Raw genomic sequence first — 27,195 nt, 5'->3', positions numbered from 1 at the left:
AATGATAAAGATTGTATATGTTCTGCCTAAATTAGTGGATGGGCGCATTTTATTAAGCTGTTAGAGTAGTACCTCAATGTTACGAACGCCAGAGTTACGAACTGACTGGTCAACCACAGACCTCATTTGGAACCGGAAGTATGCAATCAGGCAGCAGCAGAGACACACCCCCCCTTCTCTCCCCCCCAAAAAAAGGCAAATATAGTACAGTACTGTGTTAAACATAAACTACTAAAAAAAGAAAGTTTAAAAAAGATTTGACAAGGGAAGGAAACTGTTTCTGTGCTTGTTTCATTTAAATTAAGATGATTGGAAGCAGCATTTTTCTTCTATATAGTAAAGTTTCAAAGCTGTATTAAGTCAATGTTCAGCTGTAAACTTATGAAAACAACCATAACATTTTTGTTCAGAGTTACGAACAACCTTCATTCCTGTGGTGTTCATAACTCTGAGGTTCTACTGTATATAAAAATGCTGCTTAACATGTACAAAGCAATAGAGAAACTGAAGAAACATTTGCTGTTCCTGTTTCCTACTCCCGTTGAAAGGTCTCTGAATTGTTGGTTTCTGACCAGATAGCATGTGGTTTTCCGTAGATGAGGTATTATCTTGGTGTCCTTAATGTAAAGAAATTCCTTAATAAATACGAGTGAGCTCCAAGCCTTAATAGCTCATCTCTCTTACACTAATTCTCTTAGATCATGTCTCGACTCAAAAAATAAATTGTGTTTTTAAAAAGTGTTGGCTAACAGGGTTTAAAATAAGAATTTCTATCTTGTGCAGACCAGGCAAATAACAATTTATAAAAAATATTTTAGCTGGTTATGGTTCACTCTAAGCTCCCACATGTGTTGACCATGTCCAGCTAACAAATTTAAAAACATGTCTTGTCTTCACTATGTGCAAAGTCCAGCTGTTTTTCTTCCCTACACACTAGGGCACATATAGGCTAGTTTTGCTACCAAATCAGGATGTGAAGTGAGAACTTGGGAGTTAACTAAATTATGACTTAAAAAAAAGGAGGACTTGTGGCGCCTTAGTCCTCCTTTTCTTTTTGTGGATACAGACTAATACGGATGATACTCTGAAACCTAAATTATGACTGGGTCTTCCCAGAAGTCACCTAGATTTATTGTGGTTGGAGAAGGATGTACCTTAGCACAGAAGGAATCCAAACAGATGATTCTTTATATTCAAATCTTTATCTGCAGATGGAAGATTAGATGCCAGATTACGGACTCATTTTGTAGGCTTTTGCAACCTGCCATGGTGTGTTAGACCCATTTTTGAGACTTGTGGAGTGGTTACATGGAACTTTACCCGACAATTCTGTTTCAGTGCGAAGCTTAAGTCAGATGTCTGTTTTGGGACAGCTGTTTTATTCTTTTATGTGAATTGTTACTGCTGGTTAATCTACAGAGTGGGGTGTATGGAGAAGACAGCTACGTAACATTCCAGCACCAGGGACACTCCGACTGTATTGGTTCCACAGAGCCACATTCACGCACCTTCTTTCCTCACAATTTCTTCAGATCATCCAAAGGAGAAAGGGTCTGTTACTGCTTTTAATTAGTGACTCAGTGCTGCTGTGAATGTGTGGTAGCATGTGGCACATTCTTGAGGTGAACTGCCTTCAATTTGGTTCACAGGTCTGGGTGGACTTCAAAAGTTCAGGGACATGGAAGCAATATATTCAGAACTGAAGTGGGATTAAACTTTTTGAATTGTTTCTCCTGTTGTATTTTCCTTTCCTAGACAACAGTGATGGGGATATTGCCAGTGAATGTGAAGCATATGACAGTGTCTTCAGCCATTTGGAAGAATTGAGATATAATCTGGAGCGGGAAATAGGCTTTGATAAATTCATTGAAGTTTATGATAAAATAAAGGTTTGTGGAGTGCTCTAAGTGAAAAATAGATCAATCTACCTTGAGTTGCTCATTGCTGCATAGTGTTATATGACTAGAATTTATGAACATTCCTGTAACTTCGTATTCTGTTCTGCATACTAATGCTAATACAGAAAATTTCATTGTGTGACCTAAAAGATAAATGTTTGTATTAATCCATGATTCTTTTTATAAATTTGTAAATTGTTTTACTTTATGTTCATTTCAAATTTTAAATTGGACCACTTACATTGTCTACTCTTTTATAGGCAATACATGAAGATGAAGATGAGAATATTGATGTTTGTTCAACAATAGTTCAGAATATTCTGGGAAATGAATATAAACATCTGTATGCCAAGATTCTTCATTTAGTGATGGCAGATGGAGCCTATCAGGAGGGTAATGTTCTTAATACTTTATTGCAATTGCGTACTATTTCTGTATTATATTCTCCTACCCTAGATAATCTCATTTGCGATAGTTTCTGACATAAATAATATTTTTTCTAAAACAAACAGTTTTAAACTCATTATTACATTAATTACTTGGATTAAAAACTATCAGAAATTCACAAAGGATATTGGAAAAAAAATAATCCTTACAGCAAATAGTAGTTAAGGAAATTTATCAAATTTCTCACATTGAACATTTTTTATTAGTACTGTGCACATTCATAGAATCATAGAATATCAGGGTTGGAAGGGACCTCAGGAGGTCATCTAGTCCAACCCCCTGCTCAAAGCAGGACCAATCCCCAACTAAATCCTCCCAGCCAGGGCTTTGTCAAGCCTTACCTTACATTCCTTCTGTAGCTAATCACAGATGTGCTCCTAAAGGTGAAGTTGGTTATTTAGCTCTGGAGCATATATGAATGAGGGCAATAAAGAAGGAATATAATAAATAGTAAAGCTTTCAAAACTAAAATGATTTTGCTGAAAAGCAGTGATTGTTACAAATTCATTAGTGCTTTTCCTTCAGTGAGTTGCAATGGTAGCTGAACCAGGTTATCTGCAGCTCCTATTCACTACTGCACAGGTTACTCTTCCCTTTCTCAAAAAAGTGTCAAAAAATGCTGTCCATCATGCTCCTACTATCGCAGTACACTGGCACACTTGGACTAGCTGCACCTTTTCAGAAACCAAGCCAACATTCATGATTCTGATGAAAAAAGCATTGCCAAATTCTAGGACTGGGCTGAAATTATAACATTCAGGATAATTAACTGAAGTACTACTTCTACTTCAAATCTGAATAGATATTGGTATAGGGAGAGAGAACACAAGAAGACAAATTCCCTAGGAAAATCCTCAAGCATAGGCAGAACGTGCCAGTGCTACTGCACTCGCCTACTTCCATGACACCCGTGGTCAAGACAGCAAACTGTTGAGAAGTTAAAGCTGTTGCTGATGGATGCAAGGTTTGAATCATAGAATCATAGAATATCAGGGTTGGAAGGGACCCCAGAAGGTCATCTAGTCCAACCCCCTGCTCGAAGCAGGACCAATTCCCAGTTAAATCATCCCAGCCAGGGCTTTGTCAAGCCTGACCTTAAAAACCTCTAAGGAAGGAGATTCTACCACCTCCCTAGGTAACGCATTCCAGTGTTTCACCACCCTCTTAGTGAAAAAGTTTTTCCTAATATCCAATCTAAAAAAAAAGTTTTTCCTAATATCCAATCTCCCCCACTGCAACTTGAGACCATTACTCCTCGTTCTGTCATCTGCTACCATTGAGAACAGTCTAGAGCCATCCTCTTTGGAACCCCCTTTCAGGTAGTTGAAAGCAGCTATCAAATCCCCCCTCATTCTTCTCTTCTGCAGGCTAAACAATCCCAGCTCCCTCAGCCTCTCCTCATAACTCATGTGTTCCAGTCCCCTAATCATTTTTGTTGCCCTTCGCTGGACTCTCTCCAATTTATCCACATCCTTCTTGAAGTGTGGGGCCCAAAACTGGACACAGTACTCACAGTAAACAAAACCATCACACACACTGCTTGTCATCCAGCCTCTGTAATCGAAAGTCTCTTCCAAATCAGAGTGACCCTCTTGGCTACTCAGTATAGCAAACGAGGGAACCAACAGCAAAGGAAGCAAAGTAGCAGTCCTGTTTTCCTTGAACTTAAGATTCAGAAGAGACCCTACCTTGGACACAGCTCCCATTGGCGAACTGAGGCCACTGGGAGCTGTGGGAGGCCGTGCCTGCGGATAGTCAATGTCAGCAAAATGTCTCGTGGCCTGCAATCAGATTACCCTGATGGGCCGCAGGTTGTCCACCACTGCTCTAGACAAATTGGTGTGGATTCCTCCTGCAGTCCTACATTCCCTAGAACGGTGGTTAAATAGGAAAATATATAATATAGGGGGTGTGTGTACCTTTTTCCTGCCCCCTCCCAACCAAGACAGTCATTACCAATGATTGTCTCATAGGGTGGGATTCGCACCTAAGGGTATTGTGAACCCACACATTAAAGGTAGAGTGAGAAGCTGCTTGTCATGTGTCCTTGCACTTTGAGCAATTTACAAGGCTTTACCATGCTTTTTCCCCTCACATCAAAGGCTTCTTGGTTTAGGTACAGACCAACAATGCAACCACAAGATACTAAACTGGCAGGTCAGGGCACAGTCTGATCAGCTATGCCAGGAAGCTATGAATCTCTGGGACTTTTTTTTTTTATCAAGGAAGATATTTCTCCCATTGCTGCTCATTTACTGGGCTCCCAGAATCAGTTGGCTGTCCCCCTCAACAAGAGGTTCTCCCAGTGTCATGAATGGGTTCCTTAAGAACAGTGTGCTGAGGACTGTCTTCCAAGCCTGGGGTATTCATTAAGTCTCAGACCACTGATAAAAAGAGTAGGCGCACTAGTTCTCCTATGAAATCTTGAACACTGTTCCACAAGAAGGCCCTGAGACATTGGGTCCAAAAGGGAGAGTTCCTGTGAGGTTCCAAGTGGCTCCAATATTGTGAAGTCTTCTAAAGCATATTGTAAGAGCCAGACCTTAAAACAGGATTTGGTACCAAGGATATCTTAAATTTTGGACAGTCGTACCCAGGTTACTAGAGGTTCTGCCTGAAAGAGATCTGTGTATTCAGACTCTGTTATCCCTTTGATACCTATACCATCATCCTGTACTTCTGCATTGGTACCAATGGAGTTTGACCCAGATCTTCCTATCAGGCATATGGGTTCTGTACTATCGATAGTGAAGCTGGCTTTCACAGGAAATCATCTAATTCTCACCTATATACCATGGTTCCAAAAGAGTTTAGATATGCTAAAGACCATGTCTCCACTAAGCCCGGATCTCTGTTACTAAACCATACCGGTCATCTTGCAGTCTGCTGGGTCACCAACTCCACATCTGTCATTGAGGCCATTTTACTCACCAACTTCAGTCATCCAGGGCAAACCATTCTCTCACACCCACCCACCTGTTTTCACCTCCCCCTGAATATGTTGAAGAGGACTCTGACTCACAAATTTTAGTAAAGGGTTCTCCTGTATATTCTAGGAGGCATCATTTGCCCACATGTACTGACACTATGGAAGAAACAAGACCTCAACTCCCACCCACTGAGTATGACCAGTGGTTGATGTCTTTCCTGTGCCCTTTGGACCCTCCCCCAGTGGGCTTGTTGGGATCCTCTGGCTATTTACCTGTTCCAGTTTAGGTCAGTATCTACTCACTCCCAAAGGGAGCATACACAGTGTCATTCTTCTCAACCTCCTCTCTCATCCTCCCAAACAGAGGAGGGGAGACTTTGGAGGAGCAGGAGGCAAGGGCTGACAAAGAGGTGACACCTGTTTGTTAATATGTTGTCGCCATTGCCTGATGAAGCCATCATGCCTTCACTACCTTCCGTGGCGGATGACTTCAGGATGTTTCAGGAGCTGATGAAGCATATTGCCAGTATGCTTCAAACTCCATTGGAGGAGGTCCAGAATTCTAACCATAAACTCCTGAACGTTTTGCACAGCTCAGCCTGTATGCGTAGCCATCCCTGTCAATGAACTTTGCCGGAGCCTGCTAAGATTATCTGTCAGACTCCAGTTACCACCGCACCTACTTGCAAATATGCAGCTAAAACGTACTATGTCCCAGTCAAGGATTCTGAGCTTTTATTTTCTCACCCTATACCTCTTTAGTAGTGGAGGCCATCAATGGATAAGGTAGGCAGTGCAATTCTAAGTCTGCCCTTTTCTCCAAAGATCACAAGAGACTTGACCTCTTTGGTTGTAAGTCCTACTCCTCGGCCACATTACAGTTTCAAGTTGCGAACCACCAGGTGCCTATGTCAAAATATGGTTATTTAAACTACAAGTTTAATTCTCTTATTCAAAACTTACCAGCTGAGCATCAGAAAGGTCAACTTTTGGCAAAAATATCATTACAGACATGCCTCCTTTAAATGCAACCTACACTGCAGCACAGTCCATAACCACCATGAGCGTGATGTGACGAGAATGTTGGCGGCAGCTGCTGGGTTTCCCTAGTGAGGTTCAGAGTACTGTTGACCTTCCTTTTGACAGCCACCAAACCATTTGCTAAGTCTACCACTGACTTTCATCACCCTCTGAGGGACTCAAGGACCATGCTCAAATCCCTCGGGATCTATACACCTGTGAACAAAAGAAGGTTTAGCAGGTCTCAAGATTTCACAGCAGTCTCTTCTACACCGTTTTTCTAACTTCCATAGGCCACCTGAGTTACCAACCAAGAGACCTAGATATTCAAAGAAGCCAGCTTCTGCCACAGCTACTTTGTCCCACCATTCACATCTTCTAAGCACCAGTTTTGATGGCTTGGACAGGAGTCTCAACCGTTTAGTTGACAGATCTTACTGTTATACCATCCTATGGTCAATCCCCCTTTTGAATACCATCTCTCTCTCAATTTCAAGCTGCATGAGAGAACATAACGTCGGACAAATAGATGTTGGAAACCATAACATCTAGTTACACCATTTCATTTCAATTCCATCCCTTGTCCACTACCCCATCCCTTTTCAGCTACCTGTCTCATGCTCAATTGCTGACACAAGAGATTGCCTCTCTTCTGTGTTTAGGAGCCATAGAACCAGTTCCTGTATAGCACAAGGGAAAGGGATTCTACTCAAAGTATGTTCTGGTTTCCAAAAAACAGAAGATGGAGGCCAATCATAGACCTCAAACATCTGAACACATATGTGAAACAAAATAATTCAGGATCGTGACCCTTGCACGCACAATTTCCTCTCTAGATTCTGGAGGTTGGTTTGACTTTCAGCCTACAAGAACACATTTTCATGTGGTATTCCAACCTTCTTACAAGAGGTTTCTTCTATTCCTGTTCAATTAGGACCATTACCAGTACCAGGTGCTCCTTTTTGGCCTGTCCTTGGCTACAAGGATATTCTCAAAGGTTATAGCAGTTAGCCACACACCTTCATCATGGAGGTGTAATCATCTTCTCTTATCTAGGCAATTAGTTGTTCAGGGCGGCCCTTATCAGAAAGTATTATCAGCGGTACAGGTGATACAATCCCTATTCTGCAGCCTAGGCCTCCAGCTCAATCTCAAGTAGTCCATTTTGATACCACTTCAGCGTCTAAATTGTATAGAAGGTTTTCTGGATGTGCTGGCAGGCAGGGCTTCTATCCCTTCCAACAGATTTCTCACCTTCCAGAATTTCATCTCAAGAATTCAGTGCATTCCCCAGTTGGCAGTGAGAAACTGTCTTCAACTGCTGGGGCACATAGCATGCCAGGTTACATCTTTGGTGTCTCCAGTGATGGCTTCGGATGGGCTACAGACTACACAAGCACAGTCTGGACAAGCTTATATCTGTTCCCCAGTGGGTTCTGAAGTCACTCAACTGATGGAAGACCCTGTGAATATCGGTGCCAGAGCCACATTTATCCAAAATCCCTCTACTGTCATGATAACATCAGATGCATTATTCTTGAGATAGGGGACACAGCTGGTACCCCACACAATTCAGGGCAAATGGTCACTGCAAGCACAGCTCTTCTGCATCAACTTTCTGGAGTTGAGAGCAGTCAGAAATATTCATTTTCATTTTCTCCTTCTAATCTGAGCCAATTCAAACAAGATAATGACAGACAGCATGGCCTGCGTGTATTATATCTGTTGTCGGGGGAGACACATTCCCCTCTCTCTGCACCAAAATGATAAAACTCTGGAATTGGTGCACAGCCAGTAATACCGTCATCTCAGCTGAACTGCCTGGTGTAAAAACACCAGGACAGATAACCTCCGCAGACATTTCTCCATAAATTACAAATAGGAGCTAAACACCTAAGTCCTCAACAGACTATTCTTAGCTTGGGGATTCCCAGAGGTCAATTTTTTTGCCCCAGCAGCCAATATGAAGTGCAACAAATTCTGTTCCAGGACAGGTTTTGAGCCTTACTCTCTAGGAGATGCTGGTCTCATTTCATGAACAGGGAGCCCTCTTTTTATGCACATCCACCCCCACCATTGCTTCTAAAGGTTCTCAACAAGATCAAGCAAGACCGCACAGTAATCATTTTGATTGCTCCACCTTGGCTAAGACAGGTTTGGTATCCTTATCTCATCCAATTTGCCTCTTACCCATCTATTGTCTCAGAATGCTGGTCAGACGCTTCACCCCAACCTGGAGGTTCTGCGGCTCCTTGCATGGCTCCTCAGTGGTTCTCAAGGTTAGAGATTTCCTGTTCCTTAGAAGTGCAACAGGTATTAATGAATAGTAGAAAAGAATCTATAAGACATAATTATCTCCAGAAATGGACATATCTTTGGTGTAATAGGTGAAAGCTTTCACCTGCTCATTCTTCTCTTTCCAGAGTCTTGGATTACTTGTTAGAATTGATAAGATTGGGATTTTTTTTGAGTTTTGTCAGGGTTCACTTAGAAGCAATTCCAGCTTTTCACTCTCCATTAGAAGGTTTTTTGATCTTCATCCATTCTATCATAGTGAGATTTCTGAGAGGTCGAGTGAATCTCATCCCACCAACCAGAGATCCTTGTTCTTAATTGCCTCATGAAACATCCTTTCAAGTTACTAGCTATGTGCTCCTTCTTACATCTATCTGTGAAGACTGCCTTCTTGGTGGCCATCATCTCTGCCCTTAGGGTCAGGGAACTGGGGGCTCTAATGGAAGACCCTCTATTCAGTGTTCTCTACAAAAAGGTGTTACTTTGACCCCATCCAAACACATTTTATCAAAGGTTTTTTCTGAATTTCATATTAATCAGACGATTCACCTTCCAGTTACTTTCCCAAAGCCACATCAGACTAGATAAGAAACTTCTTTCCATACCGTAAATGTGAGGAGGCTGTTATTCTTTTACCTGGATAGAACCAGACCCTTTAGAAAAATCTTCTAGGCTTTTTTGTGTCAATTGCAAACAGATTTCAGTGATCCCCAGTCTCTATGCAGAGACTCTCAAGATGGATCTCTGGTTATATTATATTGCCTGGAATGAGTTGGCTGCTGATCAGCCTTCCCCGAGAGTGATAGCTCATTCTACAAGATGACAGTCTACATCTGTAGCTTCTCAAATATGTTCAAGTTGCTGAAATCTGCAGGGTTGAAACCTGGACATGTGCACCTACTTTCTCCAACCATTATGGTTTTGGTTAATGCTGCTAGATCAGATGTTGCAGGAGGCAATGCAGTTGTCTCTTCAGTACTGAACTCTGCCCCAAAGCTCCCTCCTCCTTAGGGAGGTACTGTACTGGAGTCACCTGAAGTGGAGCACCCCTAAGGATGTAATCAAAGAAGGAGCGATTACTTACCTCGTGCAGTAACTAGAGTTTTTCGAGATGTCTACCTAATGTGCTCCACTACCCCTCCTCCTTCCCCTTGTGGAGCTTTACGATAGAGAAGGAACTGAGACCAGTTTGCCCACACAATGCTTTATATCCTCCATGTGGGGGCACATGTATTGGCTGAATGGGCACTATTACCAAAAATCTCCGATCAAAGGCACAAGGGCATGCGTGCATTTGAAGTGCAACACCCATATGGACATCCATTTTGAAAAACTCCAGTTACTACATAGGCCGAGTAATCTCTCTCTTTCTTAGTAGTGAAAGGATTTCATTGTGATAACAGCTTTGTTGTATATGATTTAAGTTGAGCAGGCCATATAGAGTGCAGCAATCTTAAGAAGTTTATTAGTCCAGTAAAGATGTAATGCTATTCTTTGCTTTACAGGCTTGTATGCATAGTGCTGTTTTGAAGTCTGTTAACAATTTTTTTAAAGTTGTTCATTTCAGTCTTATTTTGTAATAGAATTTTTATCATATATGGTTGCTTACTTAACTATTTATCTTATTAAGTTTTACTGAATCTGCTAAATTTGTCTTTTTTCCCCCTCTCTACAGATAATGATGAATAAACCTGCCTCAGGAAATGCGATATGTAGGTGTCTGGATTCTGTACAGCAGAATTGCGAGTTACAGTGGAAAATGTAATAATAACTGAATAAGGAGCAAGAAAGTGGGAGACCTAAGAAAAGCATGCTGATTGCATGATGAAGATGGAAAAACATACCTATATTTCAGATGAGATGTTTATGTATTTCCTTTTATGTTTCCTCATTTTTAAAGTTACCTGCTGCAGAAATTACACTTTATCTTAAAAATTTCAACCAAAGTATACGGAGGATGGCCCAGAAGATGGTTTTTGTTTTTTTAAATCAAGATAGATTTATCATGTATTAGAGGCCTTGCCATATTAATTGTTGGCTGTTAGGTGTAAGCAGTTAAAAGGATTACCGTGTTTTGAAAATACCTGCTTCTAGCTCTTCACTTACACACTAAAAATAATTCTATTTATCCCTACTAAAGATTGTATTTCATTTTCAGTTGACCAGTTAGACTGTATTTAAATAATCACATTGTGTCAGTGGCCCAAGTTTGAATATTTCACATTTTTAGAATAAAACTGGTAGCATGTTGAAGTTTCCATTTGTCACTTTTTAACCAGTGTCACCTGAACTATCTTAATAGTTTTTGCAAATTAAGGCAAACTGGTCTTTAACACATCATTGAAAAAGTTAATTTTTTTTCAAAGGGATAATGGAATTCCTTTGTAACTGGAGAGTTTGTACCATAATCTTTCTAGCAGACACATTCATATTTTGAATTTTGCTATCTTCTCTAACTATAAAACTGTGCAAAAGTTAAGGCTGCTCTCCCCCCCCCCCCACTCCTGCCACACACACGCAAACAAAATGGAATAACCTTAAGTACTGTTATTATTGTCATTTTGACACTGATGATTTGTTGTGTGATCTCCCTGGACAATATATACCTAGATTTTCCCCGAACTCTGCTCCACTGTCAGAGAGAGCACCATATTGGCAAAATACGGTGTGTTTTTTTTCCCCAGAGACAATGGCTAGAAAGTGTTACTAGTCTGTGTGTATAACAGGTCAGGTATTACAGATCAAATGAAACTTATAATTTTCAGTTACCCTATTGGAGAGAGATGGATTTCCAACCCCTGAGTAATAACAAGCTCAGGTGGAAAAATTTAAAAATTAAATTATTTTAGCACTAAGTGAAAGTTAATATGTACATTATTTCTAATCTTCATAAATAAATACTTGATTTTTGTATAACTCTTTATTTTTATGGTATTACTATTAAAAATTCCTCTCTTGCCCATTGCAGGGGGGCAAAACAATGTTAAATTCTTTTTGCTTCTGTGGAATTGTTTTTCTTTACATGTTTTAGAACCAGAGTGTAAAATTAATTGGAGGAAGAGGGTCAAAATCCTTTGTTCTCTTGGCTGGATTATCAATTTAGGAATCCACAGTGAGATTCCCACTGATGTCAGTGGGAGATTGTACAAAGATCAGAGGTAAATGGCAATGATGTATTACCTAAACTTTCAGTTGTTATTTATTGAGTACCTTAGTATTGTCTCATTCAGTAGAAAAATTAACTTCACCTTTACGACCCATCCTCTTCCTATCTTGTGTTTCTCTTCTTTCCCCATCTTTTCTCTATTTCTCTTTGTCTTTACTACATGTCTGCATTTCATTTTCTGCAACAACTCTGTTCTTCCCTCCAGGCTTTATTCTCTTCCTCTTTCCCCATTTTATCCACTAAAATTATCAGTAGTAAAGTAGTTAAGCCTGACATTTCAAGTGTCTATAGAGATAACTATACAAAAAAATTAATTGGGAATGGGGAGATCACACCTTTTAAAATTCTTTGTTTCAAGCTGTCTACAGACTCAGATGCACCCTTTGACACTGGTTTTAGTTCATATTTTCAATGTTATCTTTGTAATTGTTTAGAAACAAAAAAAAATCCCAGATTCTGCAGGATCTGAATATGCCATTCAGACCACAAATATACATCAAACTAGGTGTTGGATGCTTTTGTTCTAAAATCTTAAACTTCCACAAAATTCCTGAGATGAAATCCAAGCCCAGTGATGTCAATGGAAATTTTGCTATTGACTTCATTGGGACCAGGATTTCACTTAAATGTGCGTTACTTCTAACACATTACCTACGCTAGGCACGGCTTGCTTCCTATAAGAGTAGGAAGTAAGTTTGGCCATACTGAGTGGACTACAAGCTTTTAAGATGATGGGAGTACTTTTGCCAGTTAACTGTTTATGCAGAATCCATGCATATTTTTCACATTTAAAAAAGAGAATAATCTTAAGGCCTTCCAATCAATTCTGAGTTCTCCTAAATCCCTCGAGCTAATTTAAGGCTGCATGAAATAGTAAATAAGAATATTATTCGAGTGTGGAAAAATTAATCTCTCCACATTTTAAAAAATATTAATCTGTCTAAATGTACACTATAAGAGGATCAAGACAAATGTTTGCAGATTTCAATCTATGTAGGAGAATTATTTTTTTATGTCAATTGTTTAAATACTTGGTTGGGAATTAACACAAAACCCCAGCCAATTATAAGAGGAGGTTGTCCATAACGTGTGTAGTATCTTGAGTGTAAGTTATGGCAGTTTATTTAAAGAAATGCTCTTTAGGCTCAGAGCTAACTGGGCCTTAAAATTATTTAAGGAAAGAGATCACTTGTTGAGAATCTAATTTTGCAATGACTTTCTATTGTAGAAAAAAACTAAATACTAAAAATTGGCCCACTGTGGGTCTGATCCTTAAGCCCTGTGCATTTGAAATTCCTGTTTACTGCAAATTGAGTTTTGAGCTTCTTTTCTCGATTTCTTCACTCCTTCCCCCCATCAGACCAAACTGAGCAAGCTGAAAACTAGGAGGTGCTTGGTATGCAAAGAGACTTAAGAGCTGCAAAAAGATAGATATTTCTCCACGACCGCTTCCAGCATGGGGACAATCAATCTGCCAGGCAAAGGCGTTCTGATTCAGGACATATTGTCAGAGCCTCTGGTCCCTGCCACATCAACAGATTCCATCAGAGATGCCTCCACCAGGATGGGTTTGTCCTCTTCTTGAATCAGCTCTCAGGACTCAGTAAACCGGATTGTCCTCTGCAAAAAAGGCATTTCAGGAGTAAATAAAAAAAACTTGCCCACACCTTGAAAGGGAAAAAAGCCCCAGGGTCGCATCCCAGTTGTGTAATAATCAGTCAGGAAGAAATCTGGCGTCTTTCTGCCTCCCTTTCTTCAGAGGGGAAGATGTGGGTCTCTTAGGGATATTCCCTTGCACTTGCTCTCCAATTATGTTTTAATTGATGAGGGTTCAGGACTCCTTACATGGATTAAGATTCAAAAGATATTAGACAATAATAGCTAATGACCCAAAGTGGGTATGACAACACTTTTTCCCCAAATGACCAACCCTCTACCCCCACAAAAGTAAAAAAATAAAAAAAAAAAAAATCCCCACCAAACATGCCTAGATCTTAATCCCTTACAAAGCTCTCACTCCTCCATCAAGGAAAAGGAACCATTGGTTTTGGATAATGTAAAATTCAAGCCAGAGAGGCTGGAGAGAGATTCCTCCCCACCTCCACACTAGACTTAATCCCAACTGATTTAATTCAAGAAAATTTCAGACATCTGTGAAGTTGCCACCTGGTTATCCTTTGATACCTTTTTTATATTAAGAGCTACAGACTTGACCTTTATCCCTCTGCAAAAGCATCCTTATGTTCTTGGACTGGGGATTCAGAATGGAAGATTTTTATGTGGTTTCCCTTGAATGATCTCTGCCTCATTCTGATCCATCCAAAGCAAGTTCTCCAGTTGTCTATGCAATCACCTCTTCAGGAACCATGTATGTAGCTAACACAGTGAAATGAGATGTAGATATAGAACATTTATACTTAACCTCTTAGTAAAAATGTTGTTTTCCATACAGGTATGGCACAATTGTTCTTCTTTGAGTGATAGCTCATGTCCATTCAACTGTGGCGTGTGTGCTCGCAACATGCACCGGTGCCAGATGTTTTCCCCTCAGCAGTATATGTAGGGGACCGGCTCTGGCACCCCATGGAGTGGCGCACATATGCCACGGCATATAGGGTGCCGCCGGCCTCCTCCGCCCTCAGTTCCTTCTTGCTACCAGTGACGGTGCATGGAACTGTTGCTGCTTCAGCTAGCGCTGTTGCTTCTCATTCACTCAAACCTATTTACCTCTTGTATATTATTGTATATAGTTCCCCTAGTTTTAGTTTCCCTATTTGTTAGAGACTTAGTTAGTTAGGGACTTCACCTTGGGATAGGGCATGCCCCGGTCACCAGGCTTTAAGCCCTGTGATCGCTGTAAAAGGCCCATGCCCATTAGTGATCCACATAACAGTTGTTTACAGTGCTTGGGCAAAGGTCACATTAGGAATAAGTGAAGAATCTGCAAGTCCTTCAAGCCCAGGACAAAGAAGGAGCATGACATTCACTTGAAAGCGTTCCTTATGGAGTCTGTCCTTACCCTGATGCCAGAGCGGCGCTCTGATTTGGCGCCGAGCACCATGACCTCTGTGCGCAGCGCCCCACTGATACCGTCTGCGCAGCACTGGTCCCCTTCCATGGCTCCAGCCAAGAAGCCTAGGAAGACGGGGTGAGGAAGGTCTCCAGTTTCCCGCAAGGGAAAAGACAAGTCTGAGGTGGACCAAGGCCCTGTCTGGGGCCCCTCTTCACCCCCTTCGGGATCTCGGGCCCCAGCTCAGGTTGAGCAGTGTAGCCCAGTCCACTCACCGCCGGCTACCCTGGATAGTGACGGAGGTCCTTGTCAGCTCTGGGTGCCGTCCACCCCGGAGGCCCTGAAAGCGGCGCAAGAGATTATGTCCCTCCCGGTGACACCCACTCTGGCCCCTGCAGGGTCCTGGTGTAAACCTGCGTTTGGACCACCACAGTCTCCACATATATGGCAAAGATCCCCATCCAGTCTCTGGACCTCGGACAAGGGCAGAGAGTCTCGAGGTGCAGCTTGCCAGTAACCAGGTGCAGACCTCTGGAGGCACATGCCCCCCCCCAGCAGGAGTTTTGGAGTTGGCACCAGAATCTCCGCAGCACCGATACTGCTCCAGGGACAGGTCGAGGGACAACGGTACTGTTCCCTGGACTGTCGCCAATCCCCCAGGGTGGCATCACTGCATGTGGCTGCAATTTCATGATGCCAAACCCACTCTGGTTCCCAGTCCTGCTCCACATCCTGGTATCGCTTGTTAAGTGTGAGGCGTAGATCACCGGCTGGGAGCTGTCGTGGATCTGCTGGTCACCGACACCCTGATCCATGCGCTTGTTGAGGTCAGCCAGATCCAACTTGGGGAGGAGCGGCTGGTACCGATCGGAGCAAAGCCACCACTCAGCTTGGTCTTGGTTGTAGGGGAGCGACCCCTCGGGATCTAGCTCACGTTCGGAGTGAGGTTCCCTAGCTGCAGGACAAGCTCCAATACCTACGTCGATGGCACCGCAGCCGGCCCCATGGTCTCAGGCTCCGTGGCCGGCACAGTGGTATCCATGGAACCCATGGGGATTCACTCAGCCCTCCCAGGCCTCCTGCTTGGTATCCGGAGCTTCAGAGAGACTGACTACCTCCCTCTCCCACCCCCTTTCCAGTTCAAGAGACCTTGGCTGCAGGCACCCTACAGGCACAGGAGGAAGTGGGCGAGCAAGCCGCCGGACCACCTCTGCTTGTGGAGAACCTCTTGGTACTGGCTTTCTCCTCGTTGTTGCCAGATGTGGGTGTAGTGGGGGTCCTTCCACTGGTTCCCCAGGATGATGCTAAGGCACATCAGGAGTGTTAGAGGGTTGTCGCCAAGCTGGGCTTCCAGGCGGACTCCCTCTTTGATGTTCTCTGCCCCGTAGCCCCGGCCAGGGTAGCTTTGCCCCTATGTGAGGGGGTCGCAAAAATTACAAGTGCCTTCTCTGGAAAACCCCCTCCTCCTTGCCTCTGGTCTCCAAGAAGGCAGAGTGCAAGTACTTTGTGCCATTCAAGGGTCACAAATACCTTTATAAAAAGAAAAGGAGTACTTGTGGCACCTTAGAGACTAACCAATTTATTTGAGCATAAGCTTTCGTAAGCTACAGCTCACTTCATCGGATGTTGAACACAACAGGCAGAGCATGATCCTTGGCCCTCTGCCAAGAAGCACTCTGTCTCTGGGACTTCTGCATCGGACACGGAATCCATCCAGAAGCGGGTCACCTTCTGGATGCCAGGAATACGCTAGCAGATCACCGAAGCAGGGACTTCTCTCACCACGAGTGGGCGTGCCACCCGGAGGTGGCGGTCACGATCTTCCAGAGGTAGGGAATTCCACAAGTGGATTTGTTCGCCACCATGCAGAACAGGAAGTGCCACAGGTTCTGCTCCAGACAGGGTCTGGGCAAGGGCTCCCTCTCCAATGCCTTCCTCCTATTGTGGGCAGGAAGCTTGATGTATGCATTCCCTCCGATTCTGCTCATCAGCAAGATCCTAGCGAAATCAGGAGGGATGCACATGGGAGAGGTTGCATATCAGGTGTCTTCGGCCTCTATTCTGAGAGTATGGGACCATTCCCTGGAGCAAATGCAAGACCAGGTACTGGTTCCCAACTATGTGCTGAATTCCCCAAGATGATGGACGGTCCCAGAGAATGTCAGCAGGGGTCTTCTGATATGACTTCTAGTCCTGCAAGTTCTCACAACAGACAACAGTCTGAAGGAAGGGTGAGCCCTTCTTGGGACTTGGAATGATGTAAGGTAGCTGGAGCTCCAGGGCAAGAACCACAGCATCAAGCTCTTGGAGCTCACAATTATCAAACTATCACTACTGAGATTCCAGAGCTCCCTAGAAGGCAACTACATCTTGGTCCAGCCAGACAGCATGGCCCCTTCATTGCATACTTAAACAACCAAAAAGTGGATACAAGGAGGGTAGCTCTGCATGCAGAAGTGATGGAGACAATGGAATGGGCAGACAAGACTCCCACTTCCCTAAAAGCAATACATGTGAAAAGAGAGCTGATCCAAATGGCAGGCTGGCTCTGCAGATGCAAAGTCAACTATTCAAAATTATGCCTGAACCAGGAAGTCTTCATTCTGGTCTTACAGACATTCGGTCTCCCCTCAGTCGACCTCTTCGCCAATCACAAGAATGAAAAACAGTCAAAATTCTTCATCTGGGAAGCAGACCCCAAGTCCATAAGGACAGATGCTCTATTGCACAGATAACCAAAAGTCCTGCTTTATGCATCCCCATCCTTCCCTTTCCTAGAAAAGATGGTCCAAAAGATAATGTGAGAAGAAGCAAGGGTGACCGTGGTAATTCCATACCAACCAAGGAGAGAATGGTTTTCTGATCTGATAAAACTGAATCTGGAACCACAATTGCAATTTCTGACAAGACCAGACATCATTTTCCCAAGGCCTATTCCTCAGTCAGATGCAGATAGTCTTCAAGTAACAGCCTGGATACTGACAGGGAAGCACTAGCTACATGTGGCCTATCTTTCAATGTGATCAGGACTCTGCTCTCATCCAGGAGAATTTCCATGCAAAAAACCTACTCCTCCATGGGGACCAAGTTCAGTTTGTTGTGCAAAGCATGCATCACAGATTCAAGGGCTCCTGGGATTCTGGCCACTCCAGACTTCCTTCAGGAAGGTGCGGATAAGGGCCTTCAGCCCAGCACTGTAGCATGCCCAGTATCCGCCCTCAGAAGTGTACTATTTGCAGGATCCTTGTCAGAATGCTCAGGTATCCAGATTTCTCAGAGCAATCAGACTTGCCAGTCCAGCGGTCGGACAGATCTTCCCTAAGTGGGACCTACTACTGAGTTGAAAGCCTTAACCAACCATCCCCTTGAGCTTCTGACTGCCTTCATTCTGTCCAGCACCAGAGCTTCCAACCAAGAAGCAGTGGCACACTCTAGATGTCAGAAGAGCACTAAAAACTTATAACAAGCATACAGAATTCAAAAAGAGATTGGGCTTCCTATTCATTTTTTTTCATCTTGAAGTGCTAAGGGCTTAGTGTCCAAGCTATCCCTTTCTAGATGAAACAGACTATGCACTTTTGAGGCATACAAGCCATCCAGTGCACCTATTCAAGAAGGAATCAAGGTGCATGATCCCTGGCAATCTCATGGGCCAAAAGAGTGTGCGCTTTCACTGCAGAAATCTGCAGAGCAGCTGCATGGTCATTTGGCTAACACTGCTGTCATACCTTTTAAGACTTGTTTCCACCAAGGCCTCCTTGCTAGGAAGGTGCTGCAGGTGGTAATATAACTTTTTGCCACTGCAGCAGTTCAAAAGGGGTGTTTGTGCCTTCCTGATATCTTAAGAAAATAAGAACGGCTGTACGGGAACATTCCAGTGGTCCATCTAATCTAGTATCCTGTCTTCTGACAGTGGCCAGTGCCAGATTTGTCAGAGGAAATGAACAAGACAGGACAATTTCAAGTGATCCATCCTCTGTTGTCCATTCCCAGCTTCTGGCAAGTGGAGGTTTAGGAACATCTAGAACAAGGGGTTGTATACCTGACCATCTTGGCTAAGAACCACTGATGGACCTATCCTCCATGAACTTATCTAATTATTTTTTGACCCCAGTTATACTTTTGGCCTTCACAACACCCCCTGGCAATGAGTTCCACAAGTTGACGGTGCATGGTGTGAAGAAGTACTTCCTTATGTTTGTTTTAAATCTGCTGCCTGTTAACTTAATCAAGTGGCCCCTAGTTCTTGTGTTATGTGAAGAGGTAAATAACATTTCCCTATATACTTTTCCCATACCATTCATGATTTTATAGACCTCTATCATACCCATCCTTAGTTGACTCTCTTTAAAAAGAATGGGACTATTCATTTTCGATCTCTCTTCATATGGAAGGTGTTCCATACCCCCAATTTTTGTTGACATTGTCTGTACCTTTTCCAATTCTAATAAATATTTTCGAGATAGTGACCAAAACTGAACATAGTATTCAAAGTGTGGGTGTACCATGGATTTATATAGTGGTGTAAAGATATTTTCTGTCTTATTATCTATCCCTTTCCTAATGGTTCCTAACGTTAGTTTTTGTTGACTGCCATTACACATTGAGCAAATGTTTTCAGAGAACTATCCATGATGACACCAAGATCCCTATCTTGAGTGATAACAGCTAATTTAGACCCCATCATTTTGTACGTATATTTGGGAATCTTCTTTTCAATGTGCTTTACTTTATACTTACGAACATTGATCTTCCTCTGCCATTTTGTCAACCAGTCACCCAGTTTAGTGAGATCCCTTCGTGACTCTTTACAGTCAGTTTTTGACTTAACTATCTTGAGTAATTTTGTATTGTCTACAGATTTTGCCACCTTACTGTTCATTTTTTCCAGATCTTATGTTCACTTTTTTATCCCTCCCTACACTTGTTCACTGCTCGCTACTTCCCATATGCACCAGAATTGTGGGAGAGACACTGGGCTGCAGAATGAAAAATTTCTTACCAGCTAATTTCCTTTCTGCTAGGAGCATCTCTCACAATTGTACCCATCCTGAATGGCTTCACAGCCAAGGGGCAGCATTTTATTTGTATCACATAGGCAGTGGCCTACTGTACGTAGTTAGTATTATTGTTGCTAATAATTTTCTAAGTTTTCTTTTTTTCACTGCTTTGGAATGCATCATCTGGCAGCAAGCAGCAGAAGGGGTCATAGATAGCATAGGCTGTGCTGCAACTTTGAGTCACCTCCAGAAACTGCGGACAGGAAAGGAATAGCCCATATGTATCAGAATTGTGGGAGGTGTTGCTAGCAGAAAGAAAATTATCAGGTAAGAAACTTTCCATTCCTGCTCAGTTTGTGGAGACTGTCTGTCATAAATATAAAGGGAAGGGTAAACCCCTTTAAAATCCCTCCTGGCCAGAGGAAAAATCCTCTCACCTGTAAAGGGTTAAGAAGCTAAAGGTAACCTCGCTGGCACCTGACCAAAATGACCAATGAGGAGACAAGATACTTTCAGAAGCTGGGAGGAGGGAGAGAAACAAAGGGTCTGTGTCTGTCGGTATGCTGCTTTGGCCGGGGATAGAACAGGAATGGAGTCGTAGAAGTTTTAGTAAGTAATCTAGCTAGGTATGTGTTAGATTATGATTTCTTTAAATGGCTGAGAAAAGAACTGTGCTGAATAGAATGACTATTCCTGTCTGTGTGTCTTTTTTGTAACTTAAGGTTTTGCCTAGAGGGATTCTCTATGTTTTGAATCTAATTACCCTGTAAGGTATGTACCATCCTGATTTTACAGAGGTGATTCCTTTATTTCTATTTACTTCTATTTCTATTAAAAGTCTTCTTGTAAGAAAACTGAATGCTTTTTCATTGTTCTCAGATCCAAGGGTTTGTGTCTGTGGTCACCTATGCAAATTGGTGAGGATTTTTACCAAACCTTTCCCAGGAAGTGGGGTGCAAGGGTTGGGAGGATTTTGGGGGGAAAGACGTGTCCAAACTACGTTTCCCAGCAAACCCAGTTAGAGTTTGGTGGTGGCAGTGGATATTCCAAGGGCAAAGGATAAAATTAATTTGTACCTTGGGGAAGTTTTAACCTAAGCTGGTAAAAGTAAGCTTAGGAGGTTTTCATGCAGGTCCCCACATCTGTACCCTAGAGTTCAGAGTGGGGGAGGAACCTTGACACTGTCTCTTACTATATCTAAGCACAGCACATTGGGACCCCTGATCTTGTTTGGAGCCTCTAGGTGGTATTCTAATAATTTAGAATTAAAATTTAAAATGTACTTTGAAAGGCAAGATTCTATATAATATACACGCATATGTACATACAAGTGATACATGTTGTCAGATAATCTGATCAGATTCAAAGTAGCCAGTCAGAGTTACAGAGCTTTTATGATTAGAAGTCCGTTAATGAAAACAAAATCCACACATCAAGTTTACAGTATTCTTGACAAGGTTTTGTATTCCTGTTGTGGATAACACCATTTGTCAATAATTCATGTTCTAGCTTCTCATGCCCCTTTTGGCTGGCTTGCTCCTTACTCTACCTGAATATTGTATGTTTGCTCTTTATGCATGTTCTCAACTGCCTTCCTTCTAAAATTTAGAAACAAACCTTGGACACTGGTGATGGAAATTTGTGATCATTGTCAAACTTCTGGCAAGGGTGTTTTCCATGTTTCTTTGCAAGAGAAATGATCCACTATATTAAAAATCTTCTAGAGCAGTGTTTCTTAACTTTTACTGCAGCCTGCACCCCTTTGGTTCTCAAAATATATTCTCGCACCCCTTATCAAAAATCATTGAAGTAGGTCAGTTCTTTAAACCTAGATATATTTTTGTTTGTATATTACAGTAATCGTTAAAGTATAATGTTAATAAATACATAAGTTTGATGAAACAAAGTAGTTGTACTTATGTGCCTGTGCTTAATTTGTGTTTTTGATGATTTACCTTCTAAAAAAAATCTGGCACGTTTTGCACCCCCAGAAAGGGTATCTCGCACCCCCAGGGGGTGCATGTACCCCATGTTAAGAACCACTGTTTTAGAGGAACTTTAACTGGAATTGAGCTGTTAAAGCTCCTGTCACTGTGCTCAGATGATACCCTTTGCCATTGGTTAGTTTTGTAATTAAAGTATTCCTAATACTTGCTTTAAATTAAGCATGCAATATACTGTACTTTGGTACACTTCATTGTAATTTTTTAAAATATACTCCATTAAGGCTGTAAAACAGAAGAGAAAACACATTTTGCAGTGGCCAAGAAACCTGTTATAAGCCACTACATTATTCAGTTTGACTTATATTAAACATGCTTCTAGAAACATGCAATGCTTAGCTTACTGGTATGCATTTTAACTTCTCTTACACCATCTGGGTGCCAATAAACACAATCCTGTATTTGATGCAGTTCTTCCGAATTGGGCAACTCTAAGATAGGGACAGCATATATAAACAGAATGCTCTTCTGCCCCCATATATCATGGAACTATGGGATGCTGCATGGAGATCATGCAAATATGTATGAACAAGGGAAGAGGAAAGTAGGGGGAAATACTACTACTCTTAACTGTCGAAGTCATTAAAGCAGAACCTAAAATATTCATACAAGGATGGGGGTAAGACCACTAAATCATAATTGCTGAATTGAATTTAAGTCACGATTTCCAAGAATCAAAAAACACATCTAGTAAATGAAATAGCCTTAATAAAATTACTATAATTTTTATAAACTAGATTATTTAATTGTAGGTGATTTGTGGCTTAAAACATTAGCTTAAATCACGTCTCATGAAAATGTTTAACAAGACAGCCATTCTTGCTTTTAGATCCTTCCCCACTGTCATGTTAGAAATGCATTTTCTTGTCTTTTTAAGGATGGAATTGAAACACTGGGACCAGTATAGATAGTTGCCACAGGCTTTCTTCATAAATGCTCTTTGGTTAGCAGACAGTTAGTGTCAGAGGTCAAGACTAACACAGAGGAATGTTCTGCATTTGAGGGAGCAGCAGAAGTGTCTAAAGTATTTAGTGATTAGAGAGGACACAAAGCATCCTACTTAGTTGTTCCTCAGACACTTTTAAACACCCTCATCTCTCATACTAAATAATGTGCCTCCAAGGCATTTAAAATGAATCCAACTATTAAATTGATGTCATTTCCTGCTAAACTAGCTATGCCCTTATGGCTGGGATCCAAGTCAAAGGCCAGTTGTTCATTTCCAGTATATTCTTAGAAGTAGCATAGTTGATCATTCATGGGAATAAAATGCTAACAAAAACTAAAACTTGCTTGTCTCTGTTAAACAGCTGGGTCACAGAAAAGGAAGTTAAAGTCCTGCCTACGGTATTCAACACTCCAGCAGAAGTGTTCACGTGTGCCACTAAATAGCAGTAGCTGTAGTTCCCATGGAACAGTACCCATGGAATCAATGGATACAGACCCTTGCTGTGTGATCAGGTACAACCTTATATAATTCTGAACCACACCATAGGTCAGGAGGGAAAAGCAGTCGCTTACTTGCAGTCCTGCTTGTCACCTTACACCCCTGCTATTGTATTGAAAAGTGCCAGTCTCCACCTCCACTGCTACCATGTGTTTAAGCAACACAAAGATGGGCCATGGGCTGAGCACTGAAAGGAAAGCAAAGATGCATTTTGTATCAGAAAAATATGCACCTAACCCACCACCCACGTGTGCAAAAATAGCATGCAACTTAAAACTTATTTAATACTGTCACGGTGTCCAGAACGGGTCACAGCTGAGACAGTCTCAGGTCAGACTGTCAGAAAACAGGCTAGATGTCCCCAAAATGGAGGTATGTTCTATAAATAGATTTAATCAAACCAGCAACAACTGTGTGCACCTGGATCGTTATACTAGCTTACCATGCAGCCACAGTCAGTCCCCAGACATGTCAGCCTATATTACCATTCAGGCAAACTGGACTTAATTATGAAAGGTTATTAAAACAAGAAATCATCACACATTTGGTTACTCCCAGCCCAAGAGAGCCAGTCACTTACCCCAGGTCAAGGTATACTTCAGATCTCCCCAAAGACAATGCGGAAGCCAATTCCTTTATTAAACTAAACTAAAGATTTATTAGTTAAGAAAAAGAAATGAGTTATTTAAAAGTTAAAGCAGGTAAAATACATTACAGATGAATCAAAGTTTGTAGATCCAATATGATGGCAGAGGGGCAGTAATTTGCTGGTTTCCAATAGTCTCTCAGGGTTACCTAGAATGGATCTAGCAATCTCGGTCCAACCACTCCGAATTCCACCCTGTCAGAATTCATCAGTCCAGAGATGCAGAATCATTCCATTGAATCAGTATTTATACATCAGCCTCACATAAGGAAAGCTGACAAGCCTCTTGACCCACATGGGTGCTTCCTTTGCTGATGAAGATTAGGAAATGCAGCCTGGGGCTGTGAACCCCATTGAATAAAACAATGGCTCTTGCTTTGAAGTCAGCAGCCTTCTTCATTTAAATTTCCAACTCTCCAATCTTGTATGGATAAACATAATGTAGACACAATGTGATAGCCAGAAACAATTCATTAGTTTTCATGCAGTGTTACACATCAAGTACATTTACATCTAAACACTAAGACATATTTCAATTTAAATCTAATTAAGTACAAGATAGCAATCACAGGAAACAGATTGGTGTAGACAATAACATTACCATTTCACTAGCTTTCATGCATTTAAGCAAATGTAATTACCAGGCACCTGCCAAGTAAATTGTAATTCGATAACACCCCCCCCTTTGTTCTATTCTAACAAGTGAATTGGCTTGAACTTATTATGACCTTTTAGCTTTTGTTTGATATACATACATAAGTGAATTGCCCTGTTGCTCTGATTTGAGCTGGTCTGTCTGCGTCACAGAGCTGGTAACCTGTTTAGACAGCATTGCAAGCACATACAACCTTCTCCTGTACAATAAACCTGAAAATAGTTCAATTTGTGGATAATGGGTCCATTTCTTGCTCTATCATTCACTCATTGTTATGCTAGCTTACATTGCTCAATCAACCTCTTTGCCATAATGTTTACCCATTTATATAATGGTATAACAACTGTTTTGATGATGGAATTTAGAATCCTAAGTACCAAAATCCCCACTCCTAAATGAGATTTGGGCTTCTAAATCAGTTGGATTTTGTGATGCTAAACACAGTAACACCTAAATAGCTTTAAAATCTGAGGCTTAATCTTTGTGTCTCAGTTCCCCATCTGTAAATGGGGATAATACATTCCATGTGTAGTATGGAATATTATTTCTATACACTGACAACTGTGATGCACTTAGATATGATAATATAAATACCATAAGATAAGCTATAAACGTTTGTTGTTTTTCCTCCAAGGAATAAGATGCTGTAAACATGTGTTCCTAATGTAAACCATATTCAAATGACACACACATCCTACAATCACCTGTTCTGAATTAGTTTCAAAATTACCTTCCTACTTCTCAAGTCTCTGGGTATGCTGCATCCTATCTTTTTGGTTTATATTCAGCTGCTGAAAGGGATAGAGAACAAGACAGAAAATATCATAATGCCTTTATATAAATCCATGATACGCCCATCTCTTGAATACTGCGTGCATATCTGGTTGCCCCATCTCTAGAAGGGTATATTGGAATTGGAAAAGGTGCAGAGAAAGGCAATAAAATGATTAGGGGTATTGAACAGGGATTAAAAAGACGGGGACTCTTCAGCTTGGTCAATTTCACTGTCATAGGAATTTAAAAATGGTAAATTTCATGATTTCACCTATTTAAATCTGAAATTTCATGGAGTTATAATTGTAGGCCCAAAAAGGAGTTTTGGGGTGGTCACAAGGTTACTGTAGGTGGGGGTTGCAGTACTGCTGCCCTTACTTTTGCGCTGCTGCTGGCAGCAGCCCTGCCTTCAGAGCTGGGCAGTGTGGCTGCTGGCTAGAAGCCTAGCTCTGAAGGCAGAGTCACTGCCAGCAGCAATGCAGAAGTAAGGATGGCATGGTATGGTATTGCCACCTTACTTCTGCGCTGTTGCCTGCAGAGCTGGGTGCCTGGCCAACAGCCACTGCTCTCTGGGCACTCAGCTCCGAAGGCAGTGTAGAAGTAAAGGTGGCAATACCGCGACCCCCCTAAAAGAACCTGCAATGCCTGGCAACTCCTTTTTGAGTCAGGACCCCCAATTTGAGAAATGCTGGTCTCCCCTGTGAAATTTGTATAGTGTAGGGTAAAAGCACACAAGAGACCAGATTTCACGGTCCGTTATGTGTTTTCCATGTTTGTGAATTTGGTGGGGCCCTAAATATGACAGTTCTTATGCTCTCCTCAGACTTGGCTACATCTGTATTCCCTCCCTGCACTCTCCAGCAGTTACTTGGCTTGCAGATCATGTTTTGGAAACATCAGAATCATAAACTACCTGTATATATTGTGGTGTCTGAAGTTGGTGAGTGAAGAAAGTAAAGCAGCTATTGTCCCTACTGCTGTGCTTGGAATTTTGTAATATCAACGTCAGTAGTTCACTAACAATAGTGTTAATTTCTTTGTCCAGCCACAGGGTGGCAGCATAAACTTGAAAACTGTACTGGAGGAACACAATAACAGGAAATACCAAGAATACATTACTCTTCGATAGTAAACTTGTTGGGGCAGGGACTCCACAGCGGTATTTAGTTTATCTATGAGCAGTGCCATCCATCCCCATGACACTGTGTCAATGTTAAATACTAACATGCTACAGTTATGTTATGCTGCTGTGATGTCAATTTTATATACATAGTTATGTTATCATTTTGGAAAGGGATATAAACCCCCATGTTTCAGGGTTTATGCTAATCTCTGACTACTAACTAGAGGACAGATTATCCCACATCTGCCTATTGAAAGGTTTCTTGCACTTTCCTATGAAGTGCCTGGTGCTAGCCACCGTTGGAGACAAGATACTGGACTAGATGCCCCTTGGATCTGATCCAGTATGGCAATACCTATAATTTTACACATTTTTATCATGATACCATATTCTAAAGACACCTCATATATGCAAAACTTTCACTTCATCAACCAACAAAATGCAGTCACTATTTGAGAGCAATGCTGTAACCGTAACTGCACCAATGATACGGCATAGCTGTTTTAAGACCAGGAAAGAATACATTACTCAACTGTACAAGAATATTCAGTCAGATTCAGTGTAATTACTCAATTTTAAATTTACGTGGGATACTATGTCTAACACCACCCATATCCTTGAAAAAGTGTCATGGAATATTTAATTTCACCCCAAATACCTAGGGCATCAATATGTATCTTTGGCATCTTTTCCCAGAACAGTCCTCCCCAACAACATGGTGAGTTGTTAAGTTCAACAATGACTCAGAAAAAGATACATGCCATGAACTGAATTACCAGTTT

General features: G+C 41.7%; 1 protein-coding gene across 18 annotated transcripts in view; it reads left to right on the top strand.

The window, feature by feature from the left end:
- Positions 1 to 21,588, top strand: part of NEK1 (NIMA related kinase 1) — a 189,364-nt gene extending 167,776 nt beyond the window's left edge. For all 18 annotated transcript variants that reach the window (XM_073341591.1, XM_073341586.1, XM_073341589.1 and 15 more), the window contains 3 exons: positions 1,756 to 1,889; positions 2,159 to 2,291; positions 10,265 to 21,588. In XM_073341591.1, coding sequence (XP_073197692.1) covers positions 1,756 to 1,889; positions 2,159 to 2,291; positions 10,265 to 10,278 — 281 coding nt within the window. In that variant the 3' untranslated portion in view covers positions 10,279 to 21,588. The remainder of the gene's footprint in view (positions 1 to 1,755; positions 1,890 to 2,158; positions 2,292 to 10,264) is intronic.
- The last annotated feature ends 5,607 nt before the right edge of the window (positions 21,589 to 27,195 follow it).

This window comes from Lepidochelys kempii, chromosome 4 (genome assembly GCF_965140265.1).
Source record: "Lepidochelys kempii isolate rLepKem1 chromosome 4, rLepKem1.hap2, whole genome shotgun sequence".
Lineage (NCBI taxonomy): Eukaryota > Metazoa > Chordata > Testudines > Cheloniidae > Lepidochelys > Lepidochelys kempii.
This window is presented reverse-complemented; position numbering and strand designations above follow the sequence as displayed.